At 36.3% G+C, this 19,426-nt stretch overlaps 1 protein-coding gene across 11 annotated transcripts in view; it reads left to right on the top strand.

The window, feature by feature from the left end:
- Positions 1–19,426, top strand: part of CADPS2 (calcium dependent secretion activator 2) — a 516,958-nt gene that overhangs the window by 207,098 nt on the left and 290,434 nt on the right. For 10 of the 11 annotated variants that reach the window (XR_004682085.1, XM_035021019.1, XM_035021014.1 and 7 more), the window contains 3 exons: positions 4,596–4,676; positions 10,767–11,003; positions 16,003–16,124. Coding sequence is in view for 10 of the 11 variants with exons in the window: in XM_035021019.1 (XP_034876910.1) it covers positions 4,596–4,676; positions 10,767–11,003; positions 16,003–16,124 (440 nt within the window). In the remaining variant the exon portion in view is untranslated. The remainder of the gene's footprint in view (positions 1–4,595; positions 4,677–10,766; positions 11,004–16,002; positions 16,125–19,426) is intronic. The other variant, XM_035021016.1, reaches the window with a different exon arrangement.

Here is a 19,426-nt window from a genome sequence, read left to right as displayed (position 1 = left end):
AGAGCATTCTGAATGTGGAAACAGTACTTCCTATGTAATGAACAGGAGGAAAATAAAAGTACATTTCCTATGCTAAATATTTGCCAGTCCAGAAAAATATCTTGATAATTGAAGTAGTAATTGATTTTGAAGTGTTAATTGAAATTGATCATTTTCAATTGGTAATTGAAAATGCTCTGTACACTAGATACTAGGGGCATTGCGGAGAATAAAGATACATTTGGGCATGCTCTGTGCCAGGGAAGGACATCTGTGAGGTAAGTAATCTATTGTCACAATGTGTTCAAATCAAGAATTTAAAGAAAATGAGGTTGTCCTCATAGAATGAGGCTTGCGTCTGGGCCCTACCATGGACTCCAGAGTCCACATATCTCCATTTTCTTTATCTCATACCCCAAATCAGGCGCTAGAGACAGAGGTGCTATCCAGCATTTTAAAATCTGATGTCCCACATCTGTGAACCATCTAGGCTTGATTGATTGATTGATTGATTTTGTGGAGGGGGAGATGGAGGAGGTGGTGTAAAAACCCAAGTTCTCTGGAGGGTTCAGAAAAGAAAAAGCATTACTTGCACCATAACCATATGTACAACTGCTTTGGTGAAAGGAGATCTACTTGAAGTGGCCAGGAAGACCCTCTACCATAAAAAAAGTAGAGTCCTAGCCAAGAACTCAGAGTACCTGAATTGCAGTCTGCTTAAATAATGTGATCTAGGTTTCACTCTACATGACTCTAGATTGGATTGGATGTGGGCTGTGAGGGAAAAGAAAGGCCAAAGATGACACCTAGGTTTTGGGCTTGTGCAGCTGGGTGAATAAATGTGCTATTTATATGACATGGCATTATTCATCGAAGGAGTGATTGGTATGGGGAGCTGGAAGTCAAGATTGCATTTTGGGCTTGTTAGTCTCCATGCAAATTGAAATGGTAAATAAGCAGTTGGAAATGTAAATCAAACTCTTCTGAAGGGTTGGAGCTATAGATACATGCTGTTTGTGACCATGTGCTTTGAGGAAAGCACCCAGGTGGTGAATGTGTGCATTAAGAGGTCCGAGGCCCCCATCCAGTACTTACAAATGTTAACCTCTCCAGTTTCATAATGGAAATTAAAAGAAAATCCATTTGCCTTATTAGAATTTATTTTTAAACATTTTGAAAAGCAGTACATTATTAAATCTAACCAACGGGATTGGCTGGAGGAGGTTGGTGTGGTTATAAAAGAGCAACATATGGTGTTAAAAGTCTGCAGTGTTTTGGGGTACCTGGGTGGCTCAGTCGGTTGGGCATCCCACTCTTGGATTAGGCTTGGGTCATGGTCTTGTGGCCCCATGTCAGGCTCTGTGCTCAGTGGGGAGTCTGACTGAGGATTCTCTCCCTCTGTCCCTCCCCTCACACATGCTCACGTGTGTGTGCACATGCACGCACTCTCAAATCTTAAAAAATATTCTTCAGTGTTTTGACTGTAGTGGTGAATATATGAATTTAGATAAATTAGATAAATAATAGATTAATACAAATGGTAAGCATAAAACTGAGAAACTCTGGATAAGATGGATGATTATATCAAAGTCAGTATCCTGGTTGTGATATAATAGTACAGTTTTGTAAGATGCTTCCATTGGAGGAAACTAGGCATGTATAATGGGTGTATCTATTTCTTATAACTGCATGTGAAACTAATTTCAATTGAGAAGTCAACTTTTAAGAAAACATAATTATATAAGCTTTCAATTAATTTTAAAAAAGTAACAAACACTCAAGAAAACAAGGGGTGCCTGGGTGGCATAATTGGTTAAGTATCCACCCTTGGTTTCAGCTTAGGTCATGACCTCAGGGTCATGAGATTGAGCCCCAATCTGGCTCTGTGCTCAGCAGAGTCTGCATGAGATTCTCTCTCCCTCTTCTTCTCCCCCTCCTGCTTGTGAACGCATGCTCTCTCTCTAAAATAATAAATCTCTAACAAAACCCCCAAAACATGGGACATTAACATTCTTACATGTAAAAAAAAAAAAAAGTTAACCAACTGATTTACCTCCTTCAATTCTATCTAGCGTTACATTACACAAGGATATAAAAAAAATTGTTTTTATTAGCTTTTTTTTTTTTACGTTTGGAAGTATGCAATTCTAGTTTCACAAAATGATACCAGCAATCACCAAAGTTAGTAAAAATCTCTGAAAATTTAATTAAGAGAAGGCTATTCAAATGTTACTTGGTACAGCAATGTTCTGCTTTTCTCTGCCTACATTTTTTCAGAGAAATGCAGTTAGGGTATTAATATTTTTCAGAAGTAGTAGAAAATGTCTCTTACAAAGAAAATACTTGCAAAATCCAGAAGTGAGTCAAATAACTTCACTTAAAATTAAGAGCTGTTAATATGAAGATATAATATTTGAAGATGTTAGTGTTTTGTGAAGTTTGAAGAACTATGACCTTCTGTTTTCAGATGTTAAGTACTATTTCTTAGTGGAATCAGAACTCCTTACAGGCATGTAACCATTTTAATTTTTCTATGGAAAGATATTTATCAGCATTTAAGCAAAGATGAGATCATTTACACATTTAGTGTAAATGAAGTATTGTAGTTACAGGTTCTTACACATAATTTTTGCTTTTAGGACTTTGATTTCAGTCACCTGGAACAGATATGGCACACATTCTTTAACAATTTTGTTTTTAATGTAAATCATTTTGACTTTGAACACAGTAAAGAGAAACTTTGTTTCTTTGACTTTGCGTCCTATTAATTAACTTGTGTTTGTTCTTGAGATGACATAGAAAATTATTTACCGGTGATTTAGTTTAAGAAAATTTTGGCTAAGGGCACCTGGGTGGCTCAGTCGGTTAAGTGTCTGTCTTCTGCTCAGGTCATTATCCCAGTGTCCTGGGATAATGGGATTGAGCCCTGTGTTGGGCTCCCTGCTCAGCAGGAAGCCTGCTTCTCCTCTCTCTGTGCCTCCCCCTGCTCATGCATGCACGCTCTCGCTCTCTCAAATAAATGAATAAAATCTTAAAAATCTTGGCTGGTTTTAAACTTGATTTTAAATGCATTTGATTTTTTTTAATCAACCTGGAAACATTTTTTTTTTTTTTTTAGGAAGGTAACCCCAGATCTGTTTTTCTAATGAATAAATATCAGACTTCCTATGTCCCTCTAATCTGTTGTTTGTGCTGGAGACAAAGTGATCTTTCCAAAATCCTGTTTAAAATCTCTCAAAGAATTCCCGTTGTTGTAGGAACCAACTCTAGATGCCCTGTTGTGGCTGTGAAGAGTAGTTTATGAAGTAGCTGGCCTCTCTCTAGCCCCATCTCCCATGTACTTTCCCCCACCCCCCAATATCTATCATTTCTACAAGTAGTCATCTCACCTCCAAACTCCTGGTGCTCTTTTACTAGAACATCTTCCCCATTTCTTGACTCTTTATATATGTCCTGACACCACCATCCTGTCAACCTGCATTGCCTCTACTCATCTTTTTCAGGCATTTTTTTTTTTAAGGCTGCTTTAAAGAATGCAATCTGGTCAGTTTGAAGTTCTTCAGGAAATAGAAAAGTTAATCTGTATTCTCCTGGGTGGTTTAATATTGTACTCAATACTAATCCAGTCTTCAGATGCACCTTTATTATACTACAGTTGTATTGTGTGGCCCGGGTTTCTTTATGATGGAAGTAACAAAGGGAAAGGAATTAAAGTCAAGAGAAACATTTGTAGTCCACCCAGTGCATCCCACACTGTGCATGGCTCATAGGACCTCCTCAATATAGCAGTTTTTATAATGAACTAATAAAGGAAATTGATTATCAATAATTGGGGGGAAGGGAATCATAAAGAAAAGTTAAAAGAAATTATATTAAGAAAGATGATTTCACTGGATAAGTGAAAGTAATTTTCCATGTAAATATCTTTAAAAATGATGATAGCATGCTTCTCTTGCTTTCAATCAAATTTAGCAGAAGAGAATGGAATTCTAATGTGGTGCCAATCTGTAAGAGAGTGGAAGGGTTTCTTGGCAGCATGAGGCTGTTGATACTAGAGTGAGGAGAATATGAAGATTTAAATGGTAGGAAGTTCTATCAGTTAATCAAATGGTACTTTTATAGTTTAGCACTAATACACAAACTTGTTATAAAAATAAAGGGAATATTTTTTGAAAGGAAAAAGAAGTAAAACATTATTCAGAATCTCACCACTGTGGAAATTTGAAAGAACAAAACAAGATATTTATCTATCTGGAACTACTTAGGGCTGACCTTTACAAAGACAGAAGGATGGACGGAATAAGCTTAAAGACAATTTAATGTAATTTCAAGGAAACAAGGACTTCCTGGTTTTAGAGTTGTTGCAGACAGGTTGGACAAGGAATTATTATAATTAGATTTTTGATAAACTGAGCTACTACGCTTAGCAATTTAATAACTTTTTTTGTGAACAAAACCAAAATGAAAAGTGCCCAAGAAATTTAATTGGACTGCCATTCTGTGTTGTCAATAGGTAGCTGAGAGAATTTATTAAAAACAAAAATTGAGTCCTTAAGTCTTTAATCTGTAGGTCACTGTCATTAGGTAATCACGTATGTGTAATTTCTATTTTAAAGCTGGATAATGCAGATGAACAAGCAGCCCAGATCAGAAGGGAACTTGATGGTCGTTTGCAGTTGGCAGAGAAAATGGCAAAGGTAAATTATTAACTTTGACATAGTGTACAACATTTCTTTTTACTCCTATTTCTGCGAGCTGAAAAAGTTCTGTATAGATAGTATAATTTTATCATTTTCTTCTCTTTGTGCATGCTTCTTAAGCCCAAATATCTGAGTGCATATTATCTAAATGGAGCATATTATCTATTTTACATATCCTTCCTTACACATAGAACATGTTTAAACTCAATAACTTTTGTAGATTATTCTGAAAGCAATGCCTGAATTTCTCAAATGGCCACATTTAGAAGAATTTTAATATTGTGCTAAATAAAACCTAATTAGGGAGTAAAACATTGTCTCTGCAAAATCACGTATTCCAAGATACCCAACATGGTGCTTGGCACATAGTGGAGTCAACTAATATTTGAATGGATGAAAAATCTAACTGGAAGTTTCTAGTAAGACTCCCACAGATAGTGTTCAATATAATTTATTCATATAGTCACTGTGTTTCTATGTAATAGGAATAAGTTTTAAACAAAATCATTAATTTCTTCTTAATGCTTAATATTTTTTAGAGCACATGGAACTTCATTATTTGCATCATTCTTTAGTAAATTGATGCATAAATTAGTGGTAAAAGAAAATTGGCTTTCCCAATAGACTTGAAGTTATAGTGCTGTTAATCTGAGGTATGATTTTTTTCCCCTCTTTTCCCTTCTGCTAATCAAAACTTTGAATATTTGGAGGTACACTCTTCCTTTACCTCCCTCCATCTTTCTGAAGAATCCTCCCTATTGAGGGAATTTTCTTCATTTCTTTAAATTTTAGGTATAATGTGTAAAGTATACAAATACTTAGTTTACAGCTCAGTGAATGTATGTGTACATGGCCCATGTTAACCACCTCCCAAATCATGATAGTGAACTTTTCCAGCCTTTGAGAAGAAGATACAGCCCATGCTGATTTTAACAATTGAAATATTTTTGTTTTTGCAAAGAAAAATGCATTTATGAATGATGTGTAAGTTTTCAGAATGCTAATACTGTGTTATCTAAAAGTATATTAAAAAGTAGGGAAATTGTTGAGAAATTGGAGATAAACAGGAAAGTTGAGAAAATTAAGAGAAATTTGGGTAGCAGAGATGACAGTAAGTTGTGAGAACCAAGCCAGAGATAGATGAAGAGGAATTTCCAGATGAATGAAGACATAGAGTGCTATGAATTAGGGGCTAAAGAGTTACATTCACACAAAGAACAGTGGTTAAAAGGTCAGCATGCCATGTTACTATCCTCAGGATATCTGGGGAGGCACTACATCCTTGTAGAGATTCAGATGTCGAATTTATAGGATGAAAGTCAAGTAGGTTAAGGCTATTGGAAGCTTTAGAGAGGACAGCATTTTCCCCAAAACCCTTAGCTGAATTGGAAAGCTGGCTGGAAAGACAGTTGCTTTTCTTGAAGACCTGAGACTGGGAGAGACTCCAGAGAGAGGTTCCAGACCCTGGGGGACAGGACTCTGGATCTGTGACCCACATTTGTAGATTGCCTAGGTGTATATAGATATAGATACACTGAGACTGTGCATATTGTAATGAGTTGGATTTGCTTCTCTAAGGGCCTGGCTGAGGATGTGATGCTTCAGAGTAAAGTTTAGATGAATTTCTGGAGGGTTGTGAAACAGGAGGGAGAGTCTTGGTTGTCTCAACTTCATGCCTGGGAGGAAAATGTGGGTTTATCATCTTTGGACTTGAGAGGAAAGGGTGAGTGATGCACATAGACTTCTCTTTGTTGGGACCCCAATGATGTCATCACAAACACTGGTACGTTTAAAAAAGTGTGGAGAAGGAAGCGAAGCCAATGGAATTGGAAGGGGAAAAAAGTCACCAAAAATAACATGCCTTTTGGTGAGTATATTGACATAGGAGATAAAACATGTTTAATTGCTTTCTAATTCAGTTTCACCAAGGGTAAGCCATCTTCATTAAAAATTCATAAAGCTAATTATAATTTACTGACCTTGTTGCATTATATTTCTACACTAATCCTATGAACCCCTAAGGACAGAGGATACAATGAGTCTATTGTATAGACTAGGAGATTGAGATTTAGGGAAGATTACGGACTTCAAGACTACGTAACAAATAACGTGGAGGCTGGTTTCAAACCCTGGTCTTTGACTTTGCTCTCTTGGGCCCCCAGCTGCCTCTTCAGTCTGATAATCCAGAAGTGTGGTCCATTAATAATCATTGGCAATCAGTAACACCTCCTATCATACTTCACAGCACAGTATAATAACAACAAAACCCCAGGGCAGAAATCTGTTTTAAAGGATAGAAGTATTGACTTTATTTATTTTTTTTTAAGATTTTATTTATTTATTTGACAGAGAGAGAGAAGAGCAGGGGGAGAGGGAGAAACAGGCTCTCTGCAGAGCAGAGAGCCCGATGCGGGACTCGATCCCAGGACTCTGAGATTATGACCTGAGCCGAAGGCAGACGCTTAACCAAGTGAGCCACCCAGGCACCCTAGAAGTATTGACTTTAATACTTTAGCCAAGGCATAATTATAGGAAGTAGTAGGAAAAATGTGGACTGGGCCAGAAAAACCTGTAGGCAAATCCATGATTGCTGTTTCCTTTGATATAGAACATTGGGCAGGTTTATTTAACTTTTTGGAGCCTGAATTTTTCTATCCCTAAATTCAATGAATAAATGTTTATTGAACACCTACTAAAATAACCTGGCAATGTTGTAGGCTTTTGGGATACATCCAGATAAATGCGTAGTTGTCTTGGGATAAACCCAGACAAAAATATCCCTGCCATGCCCTGGTGGATCTTGCATTTGGGAGAGCTGACAATAAGCAAGGAATGTTCCATATAACTGAATTATGGAAGGTGCTCAGTTGCTATTTAGAAAATAAAGACAAGGTGGAATCAGGAGTGTAGGGTGCTTAAAATTTCCAGTTAAGTGGTCAGGCTAGGCCAATTCTTGACAGTACTGTCTTGTCAGTTACACGAAAAAAAAAAAAAACCACCTTGGAATCATCTCTCTGACTCCCTTTTCTTGTGCCTCATGACAAATTTATTAGGAAATCCATTTGCATTTGCCTTCAGAGTATTTCTAGAATCTGACAGCTGTCCCCATCTTCCACCTACCAGTCTGGTCCAGGTTTCATCTAGTGGAAGGTTAGAAGCACTTAAAAGGGACTAAATTTGAATACTGAGAATTTTTTTTATGGAACAAGCATTTTCATGTATATAATGTGTTAGGGCCGCTAATGAGTGAGTAAATTAGAACATTTAAACCATGGTTTATAAGAACAACTCACAGTTAAACTAAAGAATAACCCTATTTCTGAGTCTGTTCTAATTTAAAAGATTAAATTTAACATGTATAGTTGCCTGAAGTACAGTTGATTTTTGTTTCCAAGGAAGAGGCAACATAAGCAGGCTAAATAAAGTTGATGAAATACTATTAATAAACCTCAGAGCTTTAAAGCAGAGTTGTCTGTCTTTTCCCCCAGAGAGGAAAAAAATTGGGTATAGTCTATTTCTTGAAAAGTTGGAAAATGCTGATTAGACCATCAATTTTGGTGAATCCTGCCAGTCTCCTTGAAAAATGATTGCGAATGATGTGTTTTTAACTAAAGCTAAATAAGAATTTGGTTTTTTATGTGCTAATGCTGTTTTCCATAAAATACACCTTAAAATTTTGAAAAAAAAATTGGTGCATCCAAACTTTCAAACGTGATCTTTTTTTTTGCTTTGCTAAAGTAAAATTTTTAAAAAGGCAAAATTATGACTTCTACAAATATAAACACACAATAAAGATTTCATTCAGTGCATAATGAATGAGCAAACTAGTTACGTGTTAAAACTAATCCAAAGAGCATAGCAAAACTAGGTGGTTTTAAGCAAGGTTAAAACAAGATTCCTGGATTAGATCTAAAAGTGGTCAATTTCCAGTGAGGTTTTAAACTATAACCATTGGATTATCTTACTCAGCAGACACACATTATTTGCATCTTTTCCAGACAAAATTCTGTAAGTTAACGTGTAACTTCACTGTTGGGACTTTGAATCAATAAACAGTAAGTCAAACGGAGTATATTTCCTCAGATGACCCTTGGATGCCCTTTGCCCCCATAGGACATTGAAAGGACCTGCCCCCTCACCTTTTTGCCTCATTTCTGGGTTTTGGATACTTTTCATAACAGCTTTTAAAATCAGTGCAGGGGCGCCTGGATGGCTCAGTCGTTAGGCGTCTGCCTTCAGCTCAGGTCATGATCCCAGGGTCCTGGGATCGAGCCCTGCATTGGGCTCCCTGCTCCGCGGGAAGCCTGTTTCTCCCTCTCCCACTCCCCCTGCTTGTGTTCTCTCTCTCTCTCTCAAATAAATAAATAAAATCTTGAAAAAAAAAAAGTCAGTGCATACACTGGGTGTTATACACAACTAAATGAATCATTGAACATTATATCAAAAACTAAAGATGTACCATACGTTGGCTAATTGAATTTAAATAAAAAAATAAAGGCAGTGCATAAATATAAAAATCTTTTTATGGCTTATTTTGCTTGTGTTTTTTTCTTTTACATGCATTGAGAAACCATTCCAAAACATTACTTTTTTTTCTCCAAAGGAAACCAAGGTGTTCTGTAGCTGAAGAGTTATGTGTGTTTCCTGAGGTTGCAAACTTTTTTGGAATGTTGCTTCACACTCTAGAGGAATGTTAAAAGGATACCTAAGAGTCTTCCTTAAGAAAGTTAATTATGAATGTGGATACTTAATTACTATGTGATAATAAATATGCAATTTTAGTATTGATTATATGTAAATTATGTTAAAAGAAATATGTGAAAGTTATATTTGGGGAAAAGAGAAACAGGTAGCCTGAGACTCTGGGACTGATTTGTGAAGTGGCACCAGATGTTGCTTTCCATCCCATGAAAAAACTGGTGCAGGTGAGTCACAGGTTAGGTGCAGGTTGATGAGAGCATTCTGGATGGGTTCCAGTCATCCCAGAGATGGGGATTTCTTAGGTTATACTTGGAATGATGCCAAGGGAAACTCTTGAGAAAGGCACTAATTTTTCTGGAGCATTAAGCAGTCATTTGCAAGGTGGTTGCTTTAGGCTTTCATTCCCAGCCAGTTTTGTATGGTAGTCAACACATTACATCATACGTCATATCATAAAGCTATAAACTCTCTTTAAGGGAAGAGCGAATGCCAGGTTTTCAAAGATTACGAAAGAGCCAACAGTGTGAGAAGGCCTCCTTTTGCTGTTGGTAGGAATATAAATGGGTATAATCATCTTTAAGGGCAGTTTGGCATATCTGTCAATATCTGTCTAAATACCAGTATTGGGTATGTCCTTTTCATCGAGTTGAAAGAAACCAAAATCTGATTACAGCGATCTAAGGATCAAATGGCAATGCTCATGTAATTCAGAAAGAAAATGAATCTTCTAAATTGATATTGTTATTCTTTTTTATATACAGCTTTAGTCATAAGTTGGCCTTTTGCTTTAAATTTAAAATTTTCTAAACCTTTACTAAAAAACTGAAATTATGGTCATAAGGGATCTGGTCACATTTGTGTGATATGAAAATTCTAGAAATATCATATTGCTATTATGTATTTTTTAATTTGAATGCTTATAAAAAGGATATCCTCTTACTATACATTTTGGTAAGAAAAATGTTTAAGTTGTTTGTTTCCTAACAGGCAAAGCAGTGTATACTGAATGTTTTTCTTACCAACCAGTTTACCCCAAGCAATTCAAAGTTAACAGTGACTAATTAAGATTTATCTAGATACTAAATTTTCTTTCCTGTAGGTTTTCAGTTTTTCCTTAAGCAAGTCTTATCAAAAATAGTTAATGTGAAAATGTTATTCATTTTGTACCATAATGATTCTGAATAAGGGATGTAAGGTACTCTTAGACATAATCAAAATTGCCAAAGCCTGATGATTTTAAAACCTGGAGACTAAAATATTGGGTAGGTGCATATATATTGAGTGTCATAATTTCTAAGACAGTCAAAGATATACATCATATAATCTTCTATGATAAAATTGAAATATAACTTTTGTAACATTGTTTTTTTTTAAATTATTTTCAAGGAAAGAAATTTCCCCAAATTTATAGCAAAAGAAATGGAGAATATGTATATAGAAGAGTTGCGGTCTTCAGTGAATTTGCTAATGGCCAATTTGGAAAGTCTTCCAGTTTCGAAAGGTGGTCCAGAATTTAAATTACAAAAATTAAAACGTTCACAGAATTCTGCATTTTTGGACATAGGCGATGAGAATGAGATTCAGCTGTCAAAGTCCGATGTGGTGCTGTCGTTCACCTTAGAGGTAGGTGACTTTATCCCATGATCGCCTCTGACAGCAGAAATGAAGCTGCAAAATAATTTCTGCTGACCTTCGTGGTAACTTTTTGAATTGAAAGCAGTGTGATATATTTTGAAGAAGTTACATTATTCCTCAATTGCTAGACAATCAGGTTGTGAATGCAAATTAATACAAATTGTTCTTTAAATGTAATAGCAGTTTTAGGACTAAATAATAAAATAATAAGTTTTGAAAAAATTCATCTTTGTGCCAACTAGCCTGGTGTAAGTTTATTGATAAAGTGAGCACTAAAGCACACTTGAGTGGAAATAGGATTTAAACACATAATTGAATTCTCTGTAATTTGGGAATTACTTTCAAGCTTTTGGTTAGCTTTGTTTTTAACCTACCTCACCTATGGTATTTTTCTAGAATCAGATCACACCAGCCAGCTTTGAAACATAATATTGGGTGCATATAGATGATAAGTAGAGAATTCTTCCTTTCCAGGATGTCCAGTTTCATTATAGATACAGTACATAGTATAAAGGACAGGAACAAATGTCATGCATTTAAAATAGTGTTCCCTGAGACTTCAGAGTTTTATGCTTTTTATACAATTCACCAGAAACCAGATATTGATGCAGACTCTTACCACAGCCACCTGTTGATTATTTTTTTTTACATTTTTTTCATTTCTAATCTGTGTATTTGGGCTAATCCATGTATATGTTTATGCATTTATACATGACACAAATATGTATACTTGCTATATCAAGCTTAAATTTATAGCGCTCTCAAAAATTAAAGCTTGTTATTCCTTCCTTGCATTGTTAAATTCTCTCTTTTCTGGTGCCCACTACTGCTATTGAAGTTTCTGGATTGACTGATGGAGTCTTAGGAGGTACCATTTTAAATTTCTTGATACTTCTTTCTTTTGGCTTGCTTAGTTTGTGGCAGAAAAAGCCAATGTGTGCTTTTGTTCTTTATTCCACTTATTCCACCCTAAGATAAATTCAGGCTTGAGGATAAGCCAACTGCCTCTCTTTCTTAACTTCCATGCTAATGATTTCTTTGTAGGTTAATAGATTAAATTTACTATCAGAGTTAGAAATAGGTTTTCTTCTGACTCGAGACTCCATTCTGGGATTACCTAATGATTTTGCCATTACTCTGGGTTTCTTCTCAATCTCTTGCCATTACTGGGTTTCTTCTCAATCTCTTCGGTATCTTAAAGAGATATTTAATGGGAAACTACACAGTATCTTACATGTAGAAGTCTGTTTTCCTACTGACTAAGATATAAAGTGCCAAGGTTTTTTTTTTTAAGGCTTTGTGCAAAATAAAATTAGTTATAATTTGTAAAGCAGATTATTTTTGTAATGTAGAAACCTACCATGCAGAACTGGAAACTGTTCAAAACACCTTCTCTTTTCTGTATTGTTTAGAAGGTTTTAAACACAATTGTAAATAATTGGCTTTTATGAACTCTTTTCCTGTTTGAAAACAAAATTATCCTCGTGAGTTAGTGTCTGTGTGAAACTATGAATTGTTCTGTACTTTATTGCCAGTATATTAAACAGGGTTGCTTAGTTAACAGTAAAATGGTGTTAGAGAAAATGAGTTAAAACTTCATTTTGCCTGGTCTGAGAAGCTTGCCTATTTATAAAATTGTTTTGATAGTTCTCTATTACTATGTCTATATAAGGCAGATACTTTCCTTCCATAGCATAATAGAGATGTTTTCTATGATATACTTCCAGTATTATAAATAGGAGTTGTGTGTCCAACAACAAAATGAAGTCACATTCAGTGCACACAACATAGTGCTTACCTGTGGATACCTGAGAGAATAGATGAGGTCCCCCTCTATCCCCAGGGCCTCTGACCTCAGCCTGACTAAACTCCATAATTATCCCTGGCCCATTATCCAAGCCTTGCTACTTAGCCTAAGAAAGTTCTGAAAGGCAAACAGTTATTCCAGTTTAAGGGTCTTCCATTTTGTCAGTCAGGCTTAGAATTGGTCCAGTGGGAAAAGTTTTTTCTACGAACTAACGGCTGAGTCTAGAGAATAAGTGCAGATTTGAAAAACTGTTTAAATTTTATCACCTCTTTAAAATTGCTACTGACTGCTCTCTTCTCTCCCCACACCCTGTTCTCTTGCCAACCTGAATTTTTGTCACAGCTCTTACCACCTAATGTATAATTCAGTTATTTTTATTATTCATTATTTGCCTGATTCTACTAAAATGTAAGCTACAGGAAGTTAAGGTCTTGTTTTCCTTGAGGTATCACAAAAGCCTAAAACACTACCTGGCACACAGTTGACTTGATAAATACTGATTGAACTGGGGACTTTGATTGTATCAAAAAGAAGCAGTTAAAAAAAAAGAAAAGAAAAAGGCAGCAGTTAGCCACAACAAGATTACTTTTAGATCGCTTCATTCCTGAAACCTTCAGAGACAATAATAAAGCAAGAGCGAAGCTAACCCACAAAACCGTGAGCCATCCCGTGGTATGTTAAATATTGAGTAAGGGGAAGACAGCCCAGGTTAATCTACGAAGTTGAGTCTGCGTGTTGGAAGATAAATGGTGTCACTGGTATGAGTACAGATGATTTTCACAGTTTTCATTGGTATTAGGTTGGCAGACCCTGTGACGGCTTCTTTATCTGGTAGTATATGGTCCCCAAATACTGCTCAGCTTCATTTTCTCAAACCTGCACATGACTCAGCGCCACATAACTCTCTGGACAGTGCATTATTCAGAAGCATGTTACCAAGCTTTGTATTTTGTACATGACTGCCTTCTTTTTGCCTCTAGAATAATTCTGTATATATTATCTTTATTCTATCAATCACAGAAAGATTGGGGAAATGGGGATGGAATTGAGACTATATTCATTTTCCATGGTTCTCTTACTAAGTTTTGTGGGGAACTGGTCGAAACAGTTACCTGAAATTAGGTCAGTTGATGGTCCACGGAATTCGTGGCTGTCTTTATCATTAAAGATTGAGACCAGTTGCATTTTTTTTTTTATTCCTTTTGGAAATCAGATCTGTAGAATTGTGTTGTTTTATTTATATGTATGGACTCAGAACAGAAGTTACTTCTTTTGAAAGTGGCAGTTCTGCCGAAGAAAATATTCCCGGCACAGATGGGAGTACTGTTTTGTGGAGTGGGAAATGGTTTCACAAGTAGTGTGTTTCAGGAGGTCCTGTTTACAGTAGCTTGTAGGAGAGGTGACAGACATAGTGCTAAGCAGGTGCTTCCTTTCTTCTCTCTTGCGCTCTGTTGAACACACTCGAGAAAGAGGTGCAGGGCAAATAAGCATATTTCCAAATATGAACTAAAAGATTTCTACATTATGTGTACACAATTCTCTTGCTTCCTGTATTTTAAGTGACCTTCCAAAAATTTTATTAAGAAGCCATTTCGGTCATGTTGGTAAGTCCCTGTGGAATCTTTTTGATTGATACAGTTATATAGTTCATTTGTCTCAGCTTCTACTTAGTTTTATTTGTATAAGGATCTAATGAATTTCAAAATGATTAACAACGACGTTGATTTATTAAGAATATATGCCTCCTTTTGCTTACTTTCCATCAACAAGATGAAGTGCTTTGTTCTAACTTCCTTGAATGTCTTACAGCAGCTATAAAAGGTGTTACTGGTCTCTATCAGTTCTTAGTCTGTTTTCTGTTATGCCCTTATTTTTATTCATGTGTTGGTATGAATTTCTGTGTGATAAAATGACAAAAGTCTTGGTTGAGAAAGGAAAATGGTTCTGAGTTTGACCTTTCTTTTTTAGTGATTAGTTTCCCATTATTTTCATGGGGAGAAAAAGGCGTTTATATTTATGAACATAACCCTTCTGTTGTGCTGAAGAGTGAAAGGAAGAATAGTTTTTTTTTAAGATGGTTTCTTTGAGAACTTTTGCCTCAAGATTCATATCACAACTCAGTGAGAAGTGGAATGACTTTAATAATGTATGAAATGATCAATACATGATGTTTTTAGTGGATATTTTGGCAGCTACATGGCATGAATGCTGTTAATCTTGTTTGTACAAATAAAACATGAGATCAATAAAGACATAAATGTGCATGCTATAAAAATGCCATTGAATATATTTTATGAGCTTCAAGAACTTAGGAAACTTCAGGATGCAAGTTTTGATTGAAAAAAAAACTATAGCAAAAATACTCAGTAATATTTATATTTTATGTGTACACCCAGTGAAAATGTGGGTTACAGTATTTTAAAATCAGTAGCCTTTTATATGAACATTAAAAAGCCCACTTGAAAAATATTTGTTTCTCTTTTTTCTAGGAGTTATAGATGTGTAATACAGTATCAGTCTTTCTACCCATTCCCAGTGTGCTGTGTTAAATTAGCACATACCTTTAGTGGAAAAGTCCTTTTTTTCCTTGCCAAGTTAGTAGTAAGATAGTCATCAGCAAGTTGTATTTTCCATACTTCGTAATAAGATATACATTTTCTATAATGAATATTCTTTTATAAATATTAATAGTCCTCTAAAATAAGTGAATATAGAAAGACCTGATGATGTCACATACTGATAACCACAAATTGGGATGATGATGATGTGCACCACTCATAAATAGTATTTCACTTTATGTGGAACGCACCCTGTACTGCTTTTTTAGCACACTCACTGAATTTTCATGGGTAATTCCACTTTACCTCATGCAGACTTGCCATCATGTTTTAAGGATCTGAGTTTATACCTCACTTAACTCAGTCAGGCTTATATTTAGAGATCTTAACCTTACTTTAATAAGCTGCAGGAGATATTTCTTCAATACTAGACTTCCTTAGAATGTTACTTACTATACCTTCCATGAATACAAGTGGATTCTAAAGAAGATAAAATACCATTGGTGTTACCAGATAATTTTATCAGTTGGTCATTCTACTTATAATCAATGCTGCTATCTCTGTGTCTTGTTAAAGGCTACCAACTTGATGTATCATTTAAAAATTTTTTTTTTATCTTTAGATTGTCATAATGGAAGTGCAAGGTTTGAAGTCCGTTGCTCCCAATCGAATTGTTTACTGTACAATGGAAGTGGAAGGAGGAGAAAAACTTCAGACAGACCAGGCTGAAGCCTCAAGGCCACAGTAAGCCAGCTGAAAAAAAAAAAATTTCCCCTTCCAAAGAAACATGGTTTATTTATTTGCAGCATTGTGTGGTTTTATACTCCAAAAGGGTTCTTGGTTAGCTTTGTTTCAACTGTTGAGAATCATTGTGTGCCTTTCTAGATAAGGATGCTATAATTAGAACTGTAGCAGAATCCCTGTGTAGTACAAACAGAAAATCTAACCTGCAAAGGAGAAGCTAGTTATTTGGCCAGTCGGTGTTTATAAGCCATTTAAAAGGAAAGCATGTGTAATCATGTATTATTTAAAAGGTGGTGCTAGATCCTATTTCAGTTTCTAGACAAAAAAAACTATAACCTAATAGCTTTCCATTTCCGCGTATTACTAATGACTATGTAACACTGATGATGTTGAGGTGGATACAATTTTGCACAGTGTCTTAGAATACTTAGGGAATAGGCTTGAGTTAGAGAACCAATTAATGACAACCGCACAGTAATCAGGAGCTAAAACTGTTCTTTGCTGGCAGTTTTCGGTTTCAAAGTCTGGGAATGAGTTTAATTAAGTTTGGAAGATGTTCTTTTTAACTGATTGAAACTTGGGAAACATCACAGTCTCTGGTAGAAATAACTAGGCTAGGCTGAGGAATTTGAAAATTTCCTGGCTTTCATTTGTATACTGCCCTTAGAAAGATGTTTTTTCCTTCCTCAGGACTTAGGATTTTTGTCTTATCACAGCATGATGATGTGACCTGTTCATTCAGGAAATGTCTGATCAGATCCTGGTTGGCAGTTGTTAGAGGTGAACAAAAACTTTCATTTTCCTTAGGGCAGGCACAAGTGTAAGGTGGGGACACAGATACAAGTGTAATAGGACAGATGTGCACAGAGTATAATGAGATGGAGAAGAAGCAAGTTGCAACTTCTCACCCTGCCTTATAAAAAGTCTTAAAGGTCTATCGCTAACCAGCCTCTCATTACCTCTGGGACCTCACCTAGCCTCTGGTCAGTTACTGGACTTCATGTAACTCCTCAAACATATCATTACACTTGCTTTTCCCTCTGCCTGCCTTATCATTTATCTTTATATGTCTGGATCCTTGGTATTAGACATTTCTCCAAAGAAGACCTACAAATGACTAAGAGACACATGAAAAAATGCTCATCACTCATCATCAGGGAAATACAAATCAAAACCACAATGAGATACCACCCCACACTGGTCAGAATGCTAAAATTAATTCAGAAAACAATAGATGTTGGTGAGGATGCATAAAAAGGGGAACCCTCTAACACTGCTTGTGGGAATGCAAGCTGGTGCAGCCACTCTGAAAACAGTATGGAGGTTCTTCAAAAAGTTTAAAATAGAGCTGTCCTATGACCCAGCAATTGCACCACTAGGTATTTATCCAAAGAATACAAACATAGTGATTTGAAGGGGGACATGCACCCTGATGTTTATAGCAGCAATGTTCACAACTGCCAAAATATGGAAAGAGCCCAGATTTCCATTGGCAGATGAATGGATAAAGATGTGTGTATATATACAATGGAATACTACTCAGCCATCAAAAGAATGAAATCTTGCCATTTGCAATGACGTGGCTGGGACTAGAGTGTATTATACTAAGTGAAATCAGAGAAGGACAAATAGCATATGATTTCACTCATGTGGAATTTAAGAAACAAAACAGATGAACATAGGGGAAAGGAAGGAAAAATAAAAATAAAAACAGAGGCAAACCATAAGAGACTCTTAACTATAGGGAACAAACTGAGGGTTGCTGGAGGGGACATGGGTGGGTGGGACGGCGTAATTGGGTGATGGGTATTAAGGAGGGCACTTGATGTAATGAGCACTGGTTGTTATATGCAACTGATGAATCACTAAACTCTACCTTGAAATAAATAATAACTATGATTTCAGCACAGGTCTTGATCTCGGGGTTGTGAGGTTCAAACTCCTGCATTGGGCTCCATGCTGGGCATGGAGCCTACTTTAAAAAAATCTTAAACCTTACTTGCTGAGAACACCTCTTTTAGATAACCCAATATGAAGCAGATATTCTCTGGCTCATTTTAATCTTTAGACTAATGTGCTTCTTCTCTGTTCACCTTGTATTTCCCCCTTGAGAAGTTTGATCTTCTAGTACCCAGTAGGCTGTCAGAATTTATTCAGTTGCTTGCACTTATTTTTATGACTTAGTCACAGTAAATATTGAAGGGTGTAGTATTTACTCCTGCAGGCAAATAGAGCTGAGTTACAGTGTGACAAGAAAGTGACAATAATGAGAATAAACAACTCTTTAAAAAAAAGATTTTATTTATTTATTTGACAGAGACACAGCGAGAGAGGAACACAAGCAGGGGGAGTGGGAGAGGGAGAAGCAGGCTTCCTGCCAAGCAGGGAGCCCAATGCAGGGCTCAATCCCAGGACCCTGGGATCATGACCTGAGCTGAAGGCAGACGCTTAATGACTGAGCCACCCAGGTGCCCCAAACAACTCTTTTAAAAGATTCTTTAGATCTAGGAGGAGGCTGTGAGATAGAAGGAAATTGACTGGGGCTATTTTTGGCAGGGCATATGGATTCAAGGGAGAGGTTTGTTTTTTGTTTTAAAGGTCAGTTATATTAGTCTGTATTAGTATATTCACAGAGTTGTGCAACCATCAGCAATTCTAGAACATATTCATCACCTCAAAAGAAACACTGTCCCCTGTGTAAGGAAACCCTGTGCATCAACCTCAGATTACCCCCATCCTGACCAACTACTAAGTGACTTTCTGTCTCTATGGATTTGCCTATTCTGGGCATTTCAAATAAATAGAATCATCTAGTATGTGCTCTTTTGTGACTGGTTTCTTTCCCTTAATATAATATTTTCTGCTTCCTCCATCTTCTGGCATGTATCAGAATTTCATTTCTTTTTATGACCAGATCATAGTCTAGTGCATGTAGATACCACATTTTGTTTATCCATTCATTTAGATTGAGGACACTTGGGTTGTTTCCACCTTGTGGCTACTGTGAATGCTGTAACTAAAGTTGTACTAATATCTGTGTGAGTCCTTGTTTTCAGTTGTTTTAGGTATATACATATGAGTGGAATCGCTGGACCATATAATAATTGCATGTTTAGATTTTTGAGGATCTACTGACCTGCTTCCCACAGTGATAGCACCATTTTATTTTCCCACTGACAATGCATGAGAGTTTCAGTTTCTTCACATTGCACCAATACTTATTATTTGCCCTATGCACAGTCATTCTGGCAGGGGTGACGTGATACCTCATTGTGATTTGATTTGCACTTCACTCGTGACTA

The sequence above is a fragment of the Mirounga leonina genome, unplaced genomic scaffold (assembly GCF_011800145.1).
Source record: "Mirounga leonina isolate KUSES-001 unplaced genomic scaffold, KU_Mleo_1.0 Mir_174, whole genome shotgun sequence".
NCBI classification, from domain to species: domain Eukaryota; kingdom Metazoa; phylum Chordata; class Mammalia; order Carnivora; family Phocidae; genus Mirounga; species Mirounga leonina.
This window is presented reverse-complemented; position numbering and strand designations above follow the sequence as displayed.